General features: G+C 37.4%; 1 protein-coding gene across 1 annotated transcript; it reads left to right on the top strand.

Moving 5' to 3' along the window:
* Positions 1-2496: 2496 nt before the first annotated feature.
* On the top strand, positions 2497-6627 carry SOSTDC1 (sclerostin domain containing 1). The gene is made up of 2 exons (XM_060156134.1): positions 2497-2757; positions 5258-6627. Exons 1-2 carry the CDS (start codon positions 2553-2555, stop codon positions 5671-5673), a joined length of 621 nt encoding a protein of 206 aa, XP_060012117.1. The 5' UTR covers positions 2497-2552; the 3' UTR covers positions 5674-6627.
* The last annotated feature ends 15304 nt before the right edge of the window (positions 6628-21931 follow it).

Here is a 21931-nt window from a genome sequence, read left to right as displayed (position 1 = left end):
AAACAAATCTCCTCCTGATACAAAAAAGAGTAAGGGGGAAGAGATTAGATATCTCGATGCTCCTACTTCCTTTAGGCGTTGGGTCTGCCAGTCAATGGTTAATATTAACACACTTCACGTATTTAATATGAAGTCCCCTGATAAGCAGGATAAGAAATCCTTCATAGTTACTATTTTAGAAGGATGTCTGATCTATAATCTCTATGTGCACAGAATAAACTGATATATTATTTTCCAGGAAGGATGTTAGAATAAATGACTACGTACAATCCTAAGATAGAGATCAGATTGGCAGTACCGTAAGTCCCCTACGTACGAACCTTCAAGTTGTGAACTTTCAAAGATTCGAACATGCGTTCCATCAACATCAGGCGTGAGTGAAATTGCAGCTTGCCCTCTGTCTCCTATTGCTGGCGATCCTTCAGCTCTACTACCTCCTACCTCCAGTAGGTAACTCTTCTTGCCTGTTCACTCGATGGCAGCCCCCGTATGCCAGCTGTTGTACTGTACTACTGTACTTTTCAAGGTACTGTACAGTAAGATTAAAAATGTTTTCTTTATTTTGTGTTTGTTTTTTATGTATTATTTGTGTGAAAACTATTATAAACCTACTACAGTACAGTACTGTATAGCCGATTGTGGTAGTTGGATCCCTAGGCTAACTTTGTTGGACTTATGAACATGCTCTGGGAACGAACTCGTTCATATGTAGGGGACTTGTATGTATATATTGATTTTTTTGAATTTAGTTTTTTAAAAATTTTTGATTATGTAGAATTTTGCACATATACAAGAGTAAACAGAATAGAATATCCGGAAGCGTGCCCCAACAGCCATCAAATCATGCCCCATCCACACACCTAACTACCCCCCTCCCATGTTGTTTTGGAAGTTTATTCCAGGCATCATATTATTTCATCTAGGAATATTTCAGTATATACCTCTAAAAGAGAAGCTGTTGTTGTTTTTAAGTAAAACCACAGTACCATTTTTCTCCTAATTATTCCTTAGTATTATTAAATAATTAGTCTTTTGTTCTTAATTGTACTTTCTTTTGTAGTGAGATAGAGATAGATAGATAACAAGTAGTTCTCAAGTGGAGTCATTTTAGCTCACAGGGGACGTTTGGCAATGTCTGGAGACATTTTTGGTTATAACTGGGGGTGCTACTGGCATCTAGTGGGTAGAAGCCAGGTATGCTACTAAACTCACAGAATGCCACCCCCCCATAACAAAGAAGTATCTATTCCAAAATGCCGATAGTGCCGCTGTGGAAAAACCCAGATAACTGATGATAGATAGATAGATAGACAGATAGATATGAACAGCAGTTACAATAGGAAAAAGTTTATAAAGAGATGTATCCATGCCATAGGGTGAGTTTAATAGCCACACGAAGCACAAAAAAATGGATTTAAAACTGAAAAGAGATTCAGAATTTTGATTCCAATCAAAATGTCCCACCAATCAGTTGGAATTTCATAATTGTTTTAAGGATAGAGATTAGTGGCCTAGTAGTAATTAATGGAACATCTGTGCCTTGTATGGATAAACAGAAAACTACCATGTTTCTTATGTGAGCAGCAGAGCCAAAGGAAGTAATGAACAAAATGTTCAGTAAATGCAGGTAGAACATGTGTTATGCAGCAAATGAAAAACCTTGTAAAAATTATCTTGAATTTAATTTGCTAAACAATAATCTGTCAGAAATGGCTTTCTTTCACGTAAAATGAGGCAATGAATGTTAACGCTTGTGTCACATTTTTAAGATGAAAATTGATATTAGTTACTTTAACGCAGACAGAGCTATGCTCATTATTCTCCCCACAGAACCCCTGGCAATAATTTACCTAGGAGCGCAGCAGTTCATGCAGATCAAAGCTGCATTATTTAAGTGTGTCCAGGGGGGAGATTTTTAGCTCCGTGCCTATACATTTAAGAAAAAAATATGGTGGTTTGCGTCTTGAGAAACAAGATATGTTTAACTAATTAGGTGCTTCATGCAAGCCCTACAATATTTAACTCCTGAATTCCTCTTATTATCTGGGATGAACCCTCTCCCTATCGCAAATACAGAACAACTGTGGGAATGTAAATCTCTTCAAATGAACAGCAGCATATTTTCTTTTAAATTAAACCCGAATGTGAACTAGATTTAGGAAAGGAAATGGCAGAGAGACAGAGACAGAGAGACAGAGACAGAGACAGAGAGAAAGAGGGGGGCTGTTGTTACTATAGAGTATGCCTGGCTGCTTCAGCTCACAGACAACTGATGAAGTCCAACTCTGAAATTTCAGGCAATTTGTATACCAAGCTCCTCCTTTTCTGTAGTCTTCTCTTCCATTGGTAAAATTCTTTTGCAGGGTCATGTAGGGATCCCACCCCTTCTCTGTGTTTTCACTCTGAAGCTTTACACAACTTTACACCTGAATGAACGCCAAACCTCAGTGGATATATAAAGGGAACCTTGAGGAGGAATTTCACAGTTACAGTGCAGAAGCAGAGGGAAAGGAATTAACCAGCTCTCCAGCCAAGCAAATCCTCTACTCACCATGCTTCCTCCTGCCATTCATTTCTATCTCATTCCCCTTGCATGCATCCTAATGAAAAGCTGTTTGGCTTTTAAAAATGATGCCACAGAAATCCTTTATTCACATGTGGTTAAACCTGTTCCAGCACAGCCCAGCAACAACAGCACGATGAATCAAGCCAGAAATGGAGGCAGGCATTTCAGTGACACTGGACTGGATCGGAACAGTAAGTGTGTTTTACTTCCATGGATTTGGTTTTTTCTTATTTGGTAGCATTAGCTCACATTCCTGTAGAACTGTTTCATTGCTAACTAACCTGAACCATATACGTTTTGCTAAACAATCTGGGAAAATCTGCTGCACGTGTATATTGGCATTCTTCCCTACAAAGTTAACATTACCAAAACAGTGATTTGATAATGTAGGCGCAGACTTAAGTTTCTAAACATTCCAAAAGAAAATGTTTCCAGGAATTAGACTGTTGCTTCTTTAAAATCATGCAAGATGAGAATTTTTACAAAGTGTTGTTCTAGTTAAATTCAGATTGTTTTCTGTTTATTTCAAGACATGTGCAATTCTAGTAAAGTGTATAAAGGTAATTAACCAAAGCATGTATGGGAAATCACAAGGGAAAAAAAAGAAGCTTTTTTGGGGAAAAAAAAATGGCTCACACTGATTTCTAAAACATGTCTAGTGAAAAAGTTGAAGTTTGGATGATGATATTTGAGAAAGAGGGATAAAACTAAAAACATTGGAGAATCATATTCTCCAAAATAATTCCTCATTAACCAGATCAAAATTTAGGTAACTGTATATTTCTGGGAGAGACTGGGGAAACTTTCATGACTTTAGAGATATAAAATAATGACAGTACAATAATACTTTGTATAGAAAATATTTTTCTTCTTTTCTGTTTGCTTAATTGACAGACTCATTGACCATTAGTTAGAGGGATTCAAATTTCTTCTTTTACTTCACTCCTTTCCTTTAGAAGAGTTCATATGCTAGTAATAGGGTTTTAAAAGAGACACAGAGAAACAGTGCACAAGAAATCTTACACAAATCTTTAGCTCGTCCTCAAGCACTCGTCGTTCAAGTGCTAAAAGGAGTTTCAACCTCTGAAAAGTCAAAGCAAATGTGACTGTTAGTGTCTTTCTAAGAAAACCAAGGTGTTTTAATTTTCATGAGGATGGTTGCTTTTAGGTACACAGGAACTACTTTATTATTATTAGATTACCGAGCAATGTGGTGGGTATTCATTGTCAATGAACTGTCACTGTAAAAATGCCAAATCTCTATATGAACAGGAACAAAAAGCTAGGCAGGTCAAAATCATCTCCAGCTGTTTCCAGGTGCATTCCTAAGGCAGCTGCAGGAAGGTGAACTGGAATCAGAATCAGACAGGCAGAGTACCCTGACCAGCCAGCTAGTTTACACTTTAATTTCAGTCTCACGCTCTGTACCCGCATGGATGTATGTGCATATACCTTCAATTTTTTCACAACTATCACATCCCTTTAGCCTATATCTCTCACCTTACTAGTACTGCGGTACAGAGCTGACATAAAACTCCTTATTTAGTATCTACTTCATACTAGCTTTCAATATTCTATGCAAGACCACTTCAATGTCCCTTATAATTTTTATTTTTTAAATTTCAGCAGTCTGTACTTTGAAATATATATATATTTCTGGTTAACAAGCCTCGATTTTTTCCCCCAAGCTTGTTACAGGCAATTCTCCTCAAGTTTAGATAACAAAGCAATGGAAAGGAAAACTCAAATATTTCAAGATTAATTTTTGCTTTAATTATGTAAGGCATGTAATGAGAAACAGTCAATTAGAGAACATGCTTATCAAATTCAAATGACTAAACAAAAAGTTTGCCATGACCAATATTCAGGAAACGAACACCGTAGTTCCTTTTGCAGTTGTAAATCAGACATGTTAGGCATTTTTCTGCCATAAAATTCATGGAAATGTAGCCAAGTTGTTATGGCAACCATACGTTCCTGATTTAGGGGGTTTTATATTCTTTAAATATTGAGTTGTAGTGACATTTTGCATTTAAACATTTTAATATTTGTGTTTTTAAAAGTCAGCTTGGGAATTTATGCTTAAAATGCAGTTATTAAGTTTGATATGCAAAATGTCAAACGTACACATATGTATATATGATTCTCTGCAGCTGAATTTTATAAGTGAAACAAAATATTATGGATTGCATTGTACACAATATTTAAATATTTTCTGCATTTTCTCAATAGATTTTTTTAAAAAAACCTAATTAAAAGCACTTGCAGACATTAACTAATATGACCCATGAGTAAAAGAACATTAAAGTATACTCCTTCTTACCTCATTAAAGAATGAATATTTACACATAAATGTAAGACCTGCTTAATACTTATTGGGGAGTAAGACTAAGAAAATGGGATTTTCATATACTCCAGTAAGCTATTAGCTAATGTTATACATGAAAAAAAATCAGGCCCAGTTTATTTTATTCCATAAATTGTAGCCATATAAGCTGATAATTTTCATGAAAGCTTTCTCTACAACCATCCAGGCAGTGTTTTGCATTGTGAAAATAAAATAGGTGTTCGCTTCCTATTTGGCCATTTGCTATCATTTGGACATTATTTTTGTCATTGCAGATTACTTTTTAAAAAAACTGTCCGTTTGTTTTTTGCCTCTGATGCACATTTTTTTCCTGTTTCCTGCAGCTCGAGTTCAAGTAGGTTGCCGGGAACTGCGTTCCACCAAATACATCTCTGACGGCCAGTGCACTAGCATCAGCCCCCTGAAGGAGCTGGTGTGCGCTGGCGAATGCTTGCCCCTGCCTGTGCTCCCCAATTGGATCGGAGGAGGCTATGGAACAAAGTACTGGAGCAGAAGGAGCTCCCAGGAGTGGAGGTGTGTCAATGACAAAACGCGTACTCAGAGAATCCAGCTGCAGTGCCAAGATGGCAGCACGCGCACCTACAAAATCACGGTGGTCACCGCCTGCAAGTGCAAGAGGTACACGCGGCAGCACAATGAGTCCAGTCATAACTTCGAGAGCATGTCTCCTGCCAAGCCAGCCCAACATCACAGAGAGCGGAAAAGAGCCAGCAAATCCAGCAAGCACAGCATGAGTTAGAATTCAGGCTCTCCGAACTGGACTGACTGGTAACCATCTGCTTTACAGATTTGATTGCTCGGAAGACTCAAGCCTGCCACTGCTCTTTTCTTACTTGAAAATATATGCTTTCTGCTTTGATCAAACCCAGCAAGCTGTCCTAAGTATCAGGAGCTTCTTTGGGAATAGCTTTTTCTTTTCAAGTTTTTCAAGATGTACGCACATCCATGAGTGGGATTTGCATTTAAATTCCACACATCCTGTAGTATTAATTCCACACATCCTGTAGTATTAGTTCTTGAAAGACTGGTGATACTATACACATCACTGAATCATTACTTTTTAAAAAGGAAAAGGGCTTCTCAGTTACCCTTCATTTCCCAATCCATCTCCCCCACCCCCCAACAAAACCTCTTCAGAATTGAAAAGTTAAAAAAAAAAAAATTGTTGCCACGAATCTTCAGGTTAACACTTCAGGAAGGTGCTTTTTTGGTAATCTTCATGGGAACAGTTTAGCAGCCAAGAGTGATCGCCCTTTGAAAGAGTGAAAGACTTCGTGACATTTCACTTCAAAAATAAGCCCTGTAGCTTTTTACAGTCTCATAGTATGAAATTATACCCTGCATGCTGACCCTCGCTTGGAATGGAATGCCAGAAATGCATGGCAGCAGCTAATAAGTAAAGCTGATTAACTATTTATTTGTCAATGTTATTATTTAATGAGCTTTCACAAGTGATTTTTTTCAAAATGTTAATTTTTTATGTTCTGAAGCTTTTTCATGTATCTAAATATTTTCTTGTGTAATTTGTGGTTGATCTAGAAATAGGACAATACATACTGTAGATATGTAAAATAAATATTTTAGTCTCCTTATTACATATATGTTTCATCATGAACTTTATCAATAGTATGGATCTTTTTAAATCAATAAGATGCTTTGTAAAGATGAAATATGTAATACTTCCTTGTTTAATCTGTGCAATCGGAAGGTGATTTAACCTTCAATTCCATCAGTTTCTTTTAACAAAAATAAATACTGCTAAAAGTTATTGTCCTTGTCTCTAACATGTATAAAAAAGTACGTGTTTACAAAAACTACAGAATAAACGTATCAGAGTAATTGCTTTTTTTTTTTTAACTTATTTTATTTATTTATTTTTGCTGCGTTGGGTCTTCGTTGCTGTGCGCGGACCTTCTCTAATTGCAATAAGCAGGGGCTACTCTTCATTGCGGTGTGCAGGCTTCTCATTGCCGTGGCTTCTCTTGTTGCAGGGCACGGGAATCTAGGTGCCCGGGCTTCAGGAGATGTGGCTCGAGGGCTCTAGAGCACAGGCTCAGTAGTTGTAGCACACGGGCTTAGGTGCTCCGCGGCATGTGGGATCTTCCTGGACCGGGGCTTGAACCAGTGTCCCCTGCATAGGCAGGCGGATTCTTAACCACTGTGCCACCAGGGAAGTCCCTGGTTTTTTTGTTTTTAATTAATTAATTTATTTATTTATTTTGGGGTCTTTGCTTCTGTACGAGGGCTTTCTCTAGTTGCGGCGAGTGGGGGCCACTCTTCAACGCGGTGCGCGGGCTTCTCACTATCACAGGCTCTCTTCTTGCGGAGCACAGGCTCCAGACACGCAGGCTCAGTAGTTGTGGCTCACAGGCCCAGCTGCTCTGCGGCATGTGGGATCTTCCCAGACCAGGGCTCGAACCCATGTCCCCTGCATTGGCAGGCAGATTCTCAACCACAGCGCCACCAGGGAAGCCCAGGGAAGCCCCCCTGCTTTTTTTTAATATAAGGCACATTCAAGTTTTGATAGAAAATTCTATATTAAGAAAAAAGAGAGGGATAGGGAGACCATCGATTCAGTAAATAAGACATTTGAAAAAGTTGGGTGGCAATCCAGCAGTGAGTTGTGATAAGAATATGATATTTACATATACCAAGTCTACTGCTCATTATAATCACCTGGGGGAGATACAAGACCCAATGCCCAGGCTGCCATCCAAATGACATCATAGTTTCTGAAGATGGAACTCAGATATCAGCAGTTTTTAAAGTTTTCCAGGTGATTCTAATATGCAGTTAAGTTTGAGAAAGGAATTGTGGAAAAATCACTACCATATGTTGGGAAACTTTGAATATTTGAATAATATTGCAGGGTCCCAAAACCAAAAACTAAAACAAAAGAAAACAAAAACTAGTTTTTCACTGTTTTCAAGTTTGACATGCCATTTATTAACCAATATAATGAGTCTTGAACAAGATTATACAGTTAAATAACTGTTTTGTCAATTCAATCAATGATTGATCCCATCACTCCAAGTGAAGAAAGCCAAAGAGGCTTCATTATGTATTGACAAGATCTTGGTTTTCAGTTTTTGGCTCCTGAGCATGAAGGAGTCCTTAGTGCTTTTTTGTGGTAGATTGTTCTTTTTGTAATTATGTCTAAAAGTCACATGTATATGACATAAATCATACTAAGCTAAATAAGGACATTAATGTTGTCCCTTCCCTATGAGAGGTAGGAGAGTCTCAACATACATAAAGACGAGAAAACATCTCTCGATTTTGTAATAATGCCAACTATTGTATCATTAAATAAAATAATGATTCATAGTCCACTATTGACTTATTTTCTAGTCTTACTAACTAGATCTTAAACTACTTCATATCATTATATCAATGCATGGAACATTCATAATAATTATATCATAGGTTGAATATACCAAAAATGTATTATTTCATATGTCTATTTTACTTGCTCATCATTGCCCAATATGGGATATTTAACATAACAGAAGACTTAAGACACTTTGGCCATTTCTTCCTTCTCAACATCAAAGCACCTTGTATAGAAGGCCTTGGAGATGGTCTTAAAATTAGTGTGTCCTAAGGCCTGAGGCATAAAAAGGAGTTGACTGGACAATGGCTTCACAATCAAGAAGACTATGTGGTTGCCTTTTACTAATAAAACATTGAAACAAAGGTTTTGGTGATAAAATACTAAAATCATCACTAATTTGATTGTTAATAGTATTTAGTAAGTGAATGTACTAAGAAAAATGAAATGGAATAAAGCAAACTTATAAATAAGATTAGTTTCTGCTAAGTCAAGGATTGGAGCCATTTCTTATGGTCACATTCAACTTACTGATCCATTTCAGGCCATGTTACATTGTGATGCATTCAATGCATGGTATTTAACATCAAATGACAGGAAAAGGTCAGCAATCAATAAGAAAAGCCTAGGATACAATCAGTCACTCAGTGAAGTAAAAATTTAAACAGAAAGAGTAGCTTTGTAGTTATTATTTTAAAATGCTAAAAAGCACTTGCATCTTAATTGCTGATTATATTTCAGCTTTTGTTTTTTTCCAGTTAATTCACACATTCCAGTCTGATTAAACTGCATAATTGTATTCTCGCCTTAGTAACTCTCATTTCAAAATGGTGACTGATCATTTTGGCAGAGTCTGACCTCTAGTTTACATCATAATATTTATCAATTAAAGATTTGTTTATCAAATTTATTTTGCCCAATATGGATAAAGAGCTTTTACTCAAGTGGCTTGATAGATAGAAGAGAGTTTGATAGATAGATAGGTAGATAGATAGATAGATAGATAGATATTGATATTTATAGTTATATTCGATATATATAGATAGGTGTTTTTATCAATAACAAGAATGGAAGAAAAATTAATAGTACATATACAAATAAATAATACATATAGTGTGCTACACCTAAGCTAAATATGGACATGGAGCCTTCAGAAATATCTATTTGCAAAAAAATTAATATTTTAACTACAAATGGTTTATATTTATTCATTTATGCTAGTTACAAATAACCACTAATTGGCAGTACTCTGTTAGCCATGTTTATTTTACTGTATATTTTTTGAAAAACAATGAAAATTAGGGTGTGTTTTTTTTAATTTAAAAAAGACTGAATTTTAATCCATTCCTGGCTTGTATAAAATTAGTAAGTTTTTTTTTTTACGGTACACGGGCCTGTCACTGTTGTGGCCTCTCGTGTTGCAGAGCACAGGCTCCGGACGGCAGGCTCAGCAGCCATGGCTCACGTGCCCAGCCGCTCCGCGGCATGTGGGATCTTCCCGGAACGGGGCTCGTACCCGTGTCCCCTGCATCGGCAGGCGGACTCTCAACCACTGCGCCACCCGGGAAGCCCCAATTAGTAAGGTTTTCCCAGAAGATCATGCTGTATCATTCACCCTACGTTACTAGAATGATTTTTAAAAATTGTATAACCTGATCTATTTTGCATCATATTTAATAGATATTCAGTAGGTTATACTAGGCAGTTATGAATGGAAAGAATAGTATTTAGCCAAAGCAAAACCAGGAAAGTTCCAAATTGCTGAGTAAAATTGGAGCCTTTGAGAGTTTAAATTTAGTATGTTGGATTTTTTTTGCAACCATCATGAAATTTAAATATCAAAATCTAATTCATTACATTTGAAATTAAAGTGTGGTTTGGATTAGACTTAACTCTTGAAAATGGTTTTTAGCACTAAAGTGGCAATTCACTGCATACCATAAATTCAGCATTTATACACTTTCTGTAGTCACATATTCTAATGAATAGATCAACAAAGGCATGGCAAGCCTTTGTTGAAATCCTGTAGACACTCAGGAGTTCACTGGGAAAATGACTTGGGATCCTCAGTGCTACAGTGTACTATCTTGTTAGAATGTTTCCTTCCCTCAAGGACAGATAGTGATGACTCGCATTTGGTTTAATTGGAACCTATTAAAATATAGCTCTATGTTGAATTAAAATGAGTTTAGATTTGTGAACTGAGTATACATTTGGCCACTAGAAATCTTTGTTACATCCACTAAGAGAGACTTACTAGAATAGATATTCCATTGTATTAGTCTATCCATCATTTCTGATTCCATAGCTAACAACCCATTTGGTGCCTTTACCTGCATATTTTGCAAATTGTCTCAAAGAGCTACTGGGTAACAACCACTGCAAAAATCCCAGTGGGAAGATGTTTCAACTTCCAGTTTCAAGAACTGATTAAAATGATTTAATGCCAAGCTGACTGCATAATTATTTCCAGTGCAAATTAGACTGAGTGATAGTTTATCATCTGCATTGGCAGACCTGCTAAAGGATTTATTTTCTGTTACAAATGAAGAGTAAAACAGTTTGGGAGATTTAAGAAGGAACTTAAATATTTCCTTTTGAATTTTAGTAACTGCAAACCAAGGGTTACCTTGTATTCTTGATTTAATTTCTTAGTGGTGGGATTAGATGTATGAATTGAGACAGAATGTCTAAAGTGAATGACATTGTCAGTGACACAGACATATTCAGCTAAAGTTCATTGTTAGTAAAACCGATCAAGAGCCTGATAGGCGGGGCTTCCCTGGTGGCGCAGGGGTTGAGAGTCCGCGTGCCGATGCAGGGGACACAGGTTCTGTGCTCCGCAACGAGAGAGGCCACAACAGTGAGAGGCCCGTGTACCGCAAAAAAAAAAAAAAGAGCCTGATAGGCTTAAAGATAACTTACTATTAAACTATAAACATCACCTTTTTCAGTAGGAATAAATTTTTTCTTTGAAATTTATTGTCATTAAATTCACACAAATTATTAAAAAAAAGTTTATGTTATAATATTGGTGAATTTTCACAAAATGATCACTTGAGTCCTTTTATTTATTGAGATGTTAGCCTAAATTTGGCGTTCAAAGACAGCCTAAAACACTGAACCCAGTAGTCCAGTAACCAGGCCTTTTTTAACAACCCTTTCTCATCTTTAACTAGCACTGTACTTTATGTTGAATAGTTGACAGTTTTTACTAACTAGAGCTCTCTCTATATTTTTTTGCCTTGTTTCCTCTCTTACTTTTTATATGTGGTCTATACATTAAAAAATATTTTCTTTATGTTTTTTGTTCATTTGTTTGTTTTACTTCTTCAAGCTTAGAGAGGTAAACAACAACTCTGTCTTGCCACAAATTTTCTTATTGCAAGCCAAAGACAAAAATTGTCAAATGCATTTAATAATGTAATGAAGAGTTATGGGCTTCCCTGGTGGCGCAGTGGTTGAGAGTCCGCCTGCCGATGCAGGGGACATGGGTTCGTGACCTGGTCCGGGAAGATCCCACATGCCGCGGAGCGGCTGGGCCCATGAGCCATGGCCGCTGAGCATGCGCTTCCGGAGCCTGTGCTCCGCAACGGGAGAGGCCACGACAGTGAGAGGCCCGCGTAGCAGAAAAAAATTTTAAAAAATGGCACTTTCTAATCTGCTCCCATATAGAGTAATAAAACTCCACCAAAAATCTAAATATTTTATGTGAATTTTCCTAATTTATAAACGCGAGCAGTAGATTTAAAAAATCTTGTATTTGAAAAAGTATGCATACTGGCCCTTTTGTTGTGTCAGTTTAAGCTGGTCTATGGGCCATATGGGGCACTTAAATGATATCTCAGTTTAGAGTTAGGAGAATTTAATTCTAATCCCCAATATGCCACTTCTGAATGGCCTTGGGAAATTCAGCTAAAGTGTAAACTTCCTGAGATCTGAGTTGGCATCTCTGTATTAGTTAGCATCCCAAAAGGAAACAGACAACATATTCAGAATAAGTTAAGGAGGATTTATTTACAAGGGGACTAATAATAAAAGTCTGGGGGGGAATAGGGAAAGTACAGGGCCTAGTGCAGGAGCCCAGGCCAGCAACAGCAAAGCCGTCACAAGACCAGGCCCTGAGAAAAGAGGGAAGAATGAGGCTATTGGAGCCTGGAAGGTGAGGGGACACATGGAGAGGAGCAGTGGGCTATTGTCAAGCTGAGCAGTCAGTCAGAGGAAACTGCAAAGCCAGGGGTCCAGGGGAATAATACCCTTGTCACTCTACTTTCCCCCCCATCCTTCTGATTAATCTTATGCCATGGCTCCCCACTAGCTGACCCCCTCAGAGGTCATGGGCTTGAGAGCTGGTGAACGTAATCCGTACAGGTCAGCCTTGGGGCAGAGGGCAGCATGAAGAGTAGAGGATGGATATGGAAAGTCAAACATATCTGCCTCACACAATCTCTTGGGCAGCCTTTTCTTTACAACTGGAAAACTGGAACAGTGTATTGCATTTAGTAGGCACTGAATTATTATAGAATCTCTCTCTCTTTTTTTTTTTCATTTCTAAAATGTAGAAATTAAGTTGTAAGGATTAAGATCCAAGGTCTCTTCCAGCATTAATCTTCCTCTTTCATGCTTGAGATAAGAATCTAAAAGAGACATTTGGGAGAAATTCTGAGAGCTTTGGATGGCCTACCTTAAGGTTAGATATCATGTACCTCAAGAAACAAGTCAGCCTATTTAAAGCCAAAACCTATTTAAAACACGAAAACCGAGATAACATTTTTTTGACCAATATCTCATGCAGCACATGAAAAGCAGGGGCATGTTTACTATAGATTCCTATACCTTTGAGAAGTTTTCACTATTTACATTCTATGGATAGAGTGAGGGATAGGAACTGGGTGTTTATTTTTGCTATTATTGTTGTTATGTGTTTTTAATAACAACCATGTCATTAGAACATGCAGTCATAGGTGAATGATTAACTACAGATCAGTTTCTATTTTGGCTTTTTTCATGAAAGCCATTCAAACTTTGAAATAGTATATTAGTTGGAAAAAGAAACTATCTATTCCATAAATCCATTACACATTAACTAAGAACTACTCACGAAATATGATAATTTTCTCCAAAAGGCATTATCTAGAAAATAAATATATGTCCTATGTTAAGCTTATTCCTCAACCTCAGAAAAGGAAGCATTTGAATGGCAGTGTTTAAGCTTGGCTGCCCTATTATGAAAATAAAACTTCAGAACTAAAACCCTAAGGCTGAAGGTCTATGGATTAAAAGGAAGATCGCTACATACTCCTACCTGATCTCAAAACATGTAACTCTTACCCATTCACATTGTACTCCCCAGCAGTCATCACTGTAATCCATGAACAACCCGAAGTTGCAGAAGGACATCATCATGGTTCCACATGCAGCTGGTCTCTTCACTTGGGACAGTGATAATCATATCACAGTTTCACAGAGTGGGACTGATCCAGGGAATGATGACCGTAGGATGCCAAGCCATTTTAAATACACATCAAAGCCAATTTAGAAACTTGGCTTAGGTGTGGAATGATGGGAAATGAAGCACTTGGCTTTCAGAATTTCAAGGACTCACATTAACGGGAAAGCACTGCATAGATAAAAGGCAATGAGAAAGAATGAACAGCTGTGCCAGGCTTTGCTTAGTTGTTACACTGCCGAGCACAGCCTTTAGATGTACAAAGGATAAGAAGCACTGCCAACTTTGCAATTTCTTTTTCACCTGTGTCCGAATGCATAGAAATAACATCTGTAACTGGAATAGTTCCCCTTTCCTCTTATTCCACTCTCTTATACTTGAACTGCTGGATGTTGGGCTTAATCCACTAATAGTAATATTACTTGATCTAAATAAAGGTTTTAGAATGTTGAGGTCCTAGAAATGAGAATACAAAGAAAAGATTATATGGGGAATCCATTCAAAATTAACTTATTTGGTATATTGTTAGATAGTATTGAAGCGTAGTCAAGAGTATAGATATTGGAGCCAAAAGTACATGGGTTTGAATCCTGACCTTGCCCTTACTAACGGACTACTTTGAGCATTATATGCCTCAATTTCCTCATCTGTAATATAGGGTAATTATCTCTACCTCAGAAGAATTCCTGAATGTATGGGCTCATAATATTAGTTGTTACTGATATTACTGTTGTTGTTATTATATTTCTTAAGCTGAGACCAGCTATTTGAGCAGAGGAGAATATAGGCTTAGGTAAGGACTTCATCTTCTCCAAGCCCTTGGTCAAGATAGTAGACCATGAGTGGGTCAGAGAGAAGCAGAGGAAAGAAGCAAGTGTTAGCAAGGTAGGGGAATGCAAGGTGGAGGGCAGACACTTCTTTGGAAGATATTCTGGACAGATCTTAGTTAATTTTAAATAAAAATAAATAGCTTTGGCATTTTGGTAGTTTTCAAAGAGGGAGTTTCTCTCTCTTTCTCTCTCTCTTTCTTTTACTATGTCAATGCCTTTATCCATTCCCATTTGAATCACCCCAGGTTTGCTTTCCTTGGCTATGTTGTCATTTCCCATTCATTTCATATATTTGTGTGACACAAAAACTGATGTAGGAAACATTTTCACACATTTATCCTCCTTTTGCCCCTATGCTCAGTCTTGACTGCTATTGTATTTGCTTACTTTACCAATATGTCACTTCAGGGCTCACCCTCTCATTCATTTCTTCAACAAAAGCAACAGAGCAGTTTTTCTTTTACTTCATTCCTGCTTTTTCATAATTCCAATACAGTATGTCAATCTACTCCTAAATGTTCAGGCTACTGTTTTCTTCCGTTTTTTCTTTTTATAGTTTATATTAACTGATGGCTTAGAAGTAAGTCATCCTCAAAATTTTGGAACATGTTTCCACAAGAAAAATAGAATTTGGGGCACTTTTCTCCAAAACACATTTATTTACTTATAAATTATATATATATAATCATATTAATGTATTGTGTACATTATGCAACACATTTAAAAACAGAAATAGAATAAAATGAGATAAAACTGAAAACAGATTTTCTTCCTGTAGTCCAATGGATCATTAAAACTTAAATAATAATAATGCAAAAAAAGAAAAACAAGAGCAAGTAAACTTGACTGTATTCTCTGAAAATAATAAATGCCATATAATTTTGGAAAACTTGAGCAAATTTTATACTTTTATTTAAAGTATACCTCTAAGCATTTCTTACACATTTCTCAACCCTATATTACTACCCTTTAAAATGTTCTGTTATCAATAATTGTGTATTACAAATTATAGTCTCCTTTGAGATCACAACTTGTTAATTGTTCCCTTATTTACTAATTTCTTTGTCATATATATCTTCTTGTATATGTCAAGAGGGTTTAATGAGGGGAAAGCCAGAAAACAGTGACATAAACGGAAATAAAATATTTAACACCATTCTAAAAAGCAATGGCAAAATTCCAGGGAAACATGCCTGCTGTATCTGGAAGTACATTTTATCCTTGGCTTCACAAGAAGATATTTAGAAGAATTATAAATAGAGGTTTTGTTGCTAAAGATTGTTTCAACATAGTTTACTGGCATAAAAAAAGTGATGAAACTTTCTTATATCAGGGTACCCTTAGTATGCTTGGCAAATTTGTTTTATATCCTTTAGAAACATTAAATTCCTAATTAATGCCTGCATTTAATATGAATATTAACTCTCCATTTGTGTATTTTTTTAATATTAGAAAAGGAAGGTTCACTAGAAACATTACAACTTTCATTTCTATAGACGAAAAAAACTGTTTTACTATTTTATGCTAGAAACGAGGTATGATTTGGTAATTTTGAAATAGTTAGCTATTAACTCCCTTTTTCTCCCTTTTTTTTTTAAACCCCACATTTGTTTATTTATTTATTTTTGGCTGTGTTGGTTCTTCGTTTCAGTGCGAGGGCTTTCTCTAGTTGTGGCAAGCGGGGGGCCACTTTTCATCGCAGTGTGTGGGCCTCTCACTATCGCAGCCTCTCTTGTTGCAGAGCACAGGCTACAGATGCACAGGCTCAGTAGTTGTGGCTCACGGGCCTAGTTGCTCTGAGGCATGTGGGATCCTCCCAGACCAGGGCTCGAACCTGTGTCCCCTGCATTAGCAGGCAGATTCTCAACCACTGCGCCACTAGGGAAGCCCTCTCCCCTGTTTTTTTTGCTTGCTTTTCACAGGTGAAACTACTGTCACATACAAGTTAAAGCGGCTCTGATTAGTCAGCTGTTTCTATTACAACAGCAGCACATAAACCTTGGATTAACAATCAAACTCTTTTGGAATGAAAATAGATACTATTACCGGATGCTGATCTAATCTATTGCCTTTATAATCTGAAACCTAATTGACCACTTAATTGCTCTAGTTTTGTGTACATCATTTTTTTCTTCAATTAGAGTGAAATTTCTTGGAGAGGTAAACCATGTTTTGTACCATTTGTATAACTCCTGTATAATAGCTTGGTACCCTCTTAATGAGGAATTCATCTTCTTTTTCCAAACCAGAGAATTTCTTTGTGGGTGAGGGAGTTGGGATTGACCATTGCTATGAGACAGGCAGAGGCTGTTGAGACCCTTAGATATCAAGATGGCCAGAGTGCTGCCTCTTACTCTTCCCAAGCCATGGCAAAGAGGCATGGTTGCCACTCCACCGTCCTCCTGATGGTGGGTCTCACACAATCCCTGATTCCTGGCTGCTTAGGATTCTGTTGTAGCAGATGAGTGCTAATAGACAGTCGTAAAGTAATTAATAGACAAACGAAAAGTATTGCTGAGGTTGGCTGGAAGAGGCATTTCAATACCAAGAGTGGATTCGGCATTCCTCAGGGATTTATAGTCTATTTCATGTAGATGGTGTTTTCCCTAATGATTCTTACTTTTTTCTGACTTTTTTTTCAGGCTCATTATTTCAACTCAATGTCTCACTCTCAGTTTTTTACTATATTTCTCGATTCTGTAATTCAGTCCTTGAGGGAGGTGAAATCAGCATGCCAACCAGTTTTTGAAGCTCAGAGAGATGACTAGTTGGTGTATACGCTCTGCCCTTAAAACTAAGAATCGTTGTCTAATAAAATAGAAAAATCTCAAGAATGTGGATGAAACAAATTAGGTTTTTGTGCAAATCTAATTGATGCATGCTCTCTTTGATACGGTTTTTTACGTCAAAATAGGGTTTGTTGAGTCAGGCTGTAATGATTGTTTTATTTCTTCTCGCTGGTCCTAAGCTCCTTTTAAAGATGTTCATAGTAAAAATTGTTTTCAAGCCATATCCAAAAAGGTGTTAATATTGACATATTCTTTTAACTTGATGAAACTTGAGAGAGCTGACGGCACTTCGTTTTAGCCTTACCTCCTACAATTTGTTATTTCTTGAAGTTGTCTTTTCCCACTATAGATGAGACTTGAAGTTTAATAAGCCTTAGCAATAGCCTACGGTGAGTAATAGTTTACTCTGATGCAAGATCTAGCATATTTCTGGAAAGACAAAACATGGCACATAAATATGTGTTAGTAATAACATTCAGTGGGTAGAGACGATTCCAAAGGTGGATTCCCAAGCCCACATCTGAACTATAAGACATTATAAAAGTTACTTTGGGGCCAGTGGTTTGTCCTTTGACCTCATTTCTCTGATAGGTGTAAGAAGAGTTGTTGATTTTTCAGTTTGTTTAGCTTTTCACTTGTTGTTAGGACAGAGTGTAACTTCTAAGCTCTTTATTTGCAGAACAGCAGTCCTTCTTTTAAGACTTTCTCTACTGGGCTTCCCTGGTGGCGCAGTAGTTAAGAATCTGCCTGCCAATGCAGGGGACACTGGTTCGATCCTTGGTCTGGGAAGATCCCACGTGCCACAGAACACCTAAGCCCGTGTGCCACAACTACTGAAGCCCGCGCGCCTAGAGCCTGTGCTCCACAACAGGAGAAGCCACCGCAGTGAGAAGCCTGAGCACCTCAACAAAGAGTAGCCCCTACTCGCCACAACTAGAGAAAGCCCACACGCAGCAACGAAGACCCAACATAGCCAAAGATAAACAAATAAAATAAATACATTTATAAAAAAAAAGACTCTACCTGTAACTTGAATTCGCCTCTTAGCTATGGACAAGTTGCCCTTGCTGTGGCACCTGTTCCTTTTACCATCCTCTGGTAAACATGGTCATTATCCACCCGTGCTTATCTGATGATACCTGTAACCCTTAATTATGCCTTCAATACCACTGCATTACAACCACCACAAAATTTCAATGACATACAATAATAAGAAGGCACTTATTTAGATCACACATCTAAGGGTTTTCTGGGTGGGGGTCAGTTGATCTAGATAGGGTTTGGATGAGCCTGTTGATTTCAGCTGGACTCATTTATGTATCTGGAGGTCAACTGGAGTCAACCAATCTAGGCTCAGCTGGGGCAGATGGGTTTTGTTCTACATTACTCTCAGCTTCCTGCAGGAATTGGCCTACTAGCTAGGGTATCTCATTATCATAGGAGAGGCTCAAGAGAAAAAGCCTAAATGCATTGGTACTTTTCAAGCCTTTGTCACTCATGTCCCCTAACATTCCATTTACCAAAAAAAGTCACATAACTAATTTAAAGTCAAAGAGTGGGGCAGTATACTCCATCTCTTTATTAGAACTGTGAAGTAACACATCAAAGGGTGTTGATACTCAAGAAGGGGTAAAGGTTTGAAGCCATTAGTAGAATCTAGTACATGTATTTTCATCCAAATCCAGTCTATGTCCCAGACCTTGGAACACTGCAGTGATTCAGCCTCCTCAGAGTATTTGTAATTATTGTGTAGAAACATATTAAATGTTGAATTTCTCTCCATTTTCATTGTATTCACAATAAAGTACTTATTCTTTAGATGAAAGACTTAAAGCTTTATTATTCTTCCACATGGTTTTATTTGTTAGATGCATTTGGTAAAAACACATGAACAAATAAAAGGTACATCCTAAAAAAACCACTGAACCTCAGGACTGATTGTGATCACACCATGCAAAAAATAGAGTAAATCTCATCCCAAAGACAAAATCTAAGCAATTTTGCATAATGACAAAGGTAATTTGTTCTGTTTAAGTAATGAAAAGAAAAAAGTGTTTTAAGGGATGGTCACAGTAAAAACATGAGTTTTACCAATGAAATAAAAATCCTAGTCTGTTCTTGGCAAAACACATTATTGTATACAAATAAAATAATCATTCACTACAAAGTTTTAAGAAGAAAACAAAGAATATGTCCACTTATGAATCCTTTCTTACCCTAAGGGCACCTAATTTGATTTCTTTAGGCCTCTGTGTCCTTAACTGTATAAAGAGCAGCTGGGAAAGTTGACACTAAAATGTCTTCTTCTGCTAACATATCTAAACTCATTATGTTGTCAGATTGATACTGTTTATTCCATTGAGTCAGCCATCTGTCCTAGAAAACAGCATTCAGTGAAGAGGTGTTTATTTCAGGGACCGATTACCTAGGGATGGCACTTAGCAAAATTGTGAAGTGGGCCAGAAACTCGTTTCGGTTTCTTATAAATTTGAAAAGATTGATGAAATGCTAATAGTCATTTAGACGTTTCTAACATATATCAATTTAATTTATTCAGCCAAGACTTCTTGAGTACTTACTTGGTGCTAAGTGCTGTGACACGTGCAGGAGATAAAATGGTGAACAAACCAGATATGATTCCTCACTCACACACTGATGGTAAAAGTGGAAACTGGTTTAAATGCTTTGGAAAACTGTCTGCCATGTCTACTGAAACTGAACATATGCATACCCTATGACCCCCAAATTATACTACTATGTATATATACCACAAAGATATGTACATATATTTACCAGAGATATATACTTTTTGTGAACATATATTTAGAGCAGCATTATTTGGAATAAAGTCCAAGAAAAGGCAAAAGAAATCACAGTTTTTAAGAGTTAGGAAATGTTTACCTTCGGAGTATAACAACCTAAAACATAGTACCAGGAGTCTTCTGGGGTGCTGCTGGTCTTCTGCTTCTTTTTTTTTTTTTTTTTTTTTTGCGGTACGCGGGCCTCTCATTGCTGTGGCCTCTCCCGTTGCGGAGCAGAGGCTCCGGACGCGCAGGCTCAGCAGCCATGGCTCACGGGCCCAGCCGCTCCACGGCATGTGGGATCTTCCTGGACCGCGGCATGAACCCGCATCCGCTGCATCGGCAGGCGGACTATCAACCACTGAGTCACCAGGGAAGCCCCTGGTCTTCTGCTTCTTAATTTGGATACTTGCTATACAGTTGTGTTTAATTTGTGAAAATTCGTTGACCTCTACACTAAGGATATATGTACTTTACTGCATGAATATTATAGTTTGATAAAAAGTTACCTCCCTCCCTAAGAAAAATGACCATGGGTAGTTTACAGTTTAGAATGGGAGACAAATAAGCAAACAAGAAAACAGATAAATGGCAAAAGGTGCAATGAAAGAAAAGAGAGTGTAGCAAATATTAACCAAGTATCTCCAATGGAGAAAGCACCCTGAAAAAGAGGATCCTTTGTTTGACAATCACAGTCAACATATGCAAAACAGTTGGCTATTCAGTACTGCCATTTGCCTTCGGGTATTGCAGGTACTTGTGGAAAAGGAGGTGCCCCTTTATAGTGGAGGATGTTGCAGGATGTTGACACTGGTCAGGTGATCATTGTGATTTTTTGGTAATGCGTGATTATGCACTGCTCTTTGAATATTCTTGCTTTAACAGCTATAATTATTCTGACCAACATGCCTATGGTTGTACTCCTCCGTCCTGCTGGCATCTGTTCTCTTGTATAATTCCCCTACCCCAAAGGAGGTACTGTTGGCATTTGAGGAATTATAATGGGATCGGTGACATTAAGAACATCTGGGAAGCTGGTACTTTGGCTGCATTATAGACAGACATAATTTAGACCTATTAATTAATTAATTTTTGTTAGTTGAGATCCAGAGAGTGCATGAATCTTTTTTCAATCTTCAAAAGCATTTTTTCCCTTGGCTATATTCTGAGGCATCCTGGAAATTTACTGCATGTATTTAATAATGAGTTAGAGCTGTCACTTAAAAAAGAGCCCCACTGTATTATAGTAAATGAATATTTATAGATCAAACTCTAAGTTAAGTTCTCCTTGAGCCCAATTTAGTCACTATCCAAAGAAAGTTGAATTATGCCAATCTGCCTGTGAAATATCCTTGGCATTCTAGGATATGAACATGAGTCAATAACTACACTTTCATCATCACTTTTTCCTGTAATTAATTTGTGAGCAGAAAAAATCCATTTTTTAAATTATAACAATTTTAAAAGCACAGAATGTGTCTAAAATATGCTGTTAATGTGTAACAGGCTAAATAACCTCTAAGAAACGTAATCCTTATTGATTAGAAAAAGATTCATCTCCACTTACTCTGTGCTACCAAATTTCTTGGCTTGGTTACCAGACCCCTACATGTTGCTAGCTGTCAGGTTACATCATCTGCACGAGAATCAACTCATCCTGACAAATTGGATTCTCCAGTCTGGTAAGGAGACAGCAATTTGAAGTCTCCTTTGAAAAGAGCTGTTTTAAGTCAACTCTTCACTATCCAGCGTTTAATTATCTAGTTCTCTTTATCCAGGACTTTGCCTCTCATCCCC

The sequence above is a fragment of the Lagenorhynchus albirostris genome, chromosome 8, assembly GCF_949774975.1.
Source record: "Lagenorhynchus albirostris chromosome 8, mLagAlb1.1, whole genome shotgun sequence".
Classification (NCBI taxonomy): domain Eukaryota; kingdom Metazoa; phylum Chordata; class Mammalia; order Artiodactyla; family Delphinidae; genus Lagenorhynchus; species Lagenorhynchus albirostris.
Note: the sequence above shows the minus strand (reverse complement) of the source record. Positions and strands in the feature narration are given on the sequence as shown.

Excerpts from the sequence above, each read along its gene's own strand:
- SOSTDC1 (XM_060156134.1), top strand. The coding sequence starts at position 2,553 with ATGCTTCCTCCTGCCATTCATTTCTATCTCATTCCCCTTGCATGCATC. Across the intron at positions 2,758-5,257 it reads CACTGGACTGGATCGGAACA|CTCGAGTTCAAGTAGGTTGC; the intron begins GTAAGTGTGTTT and ends TGTTTCCTGCAG.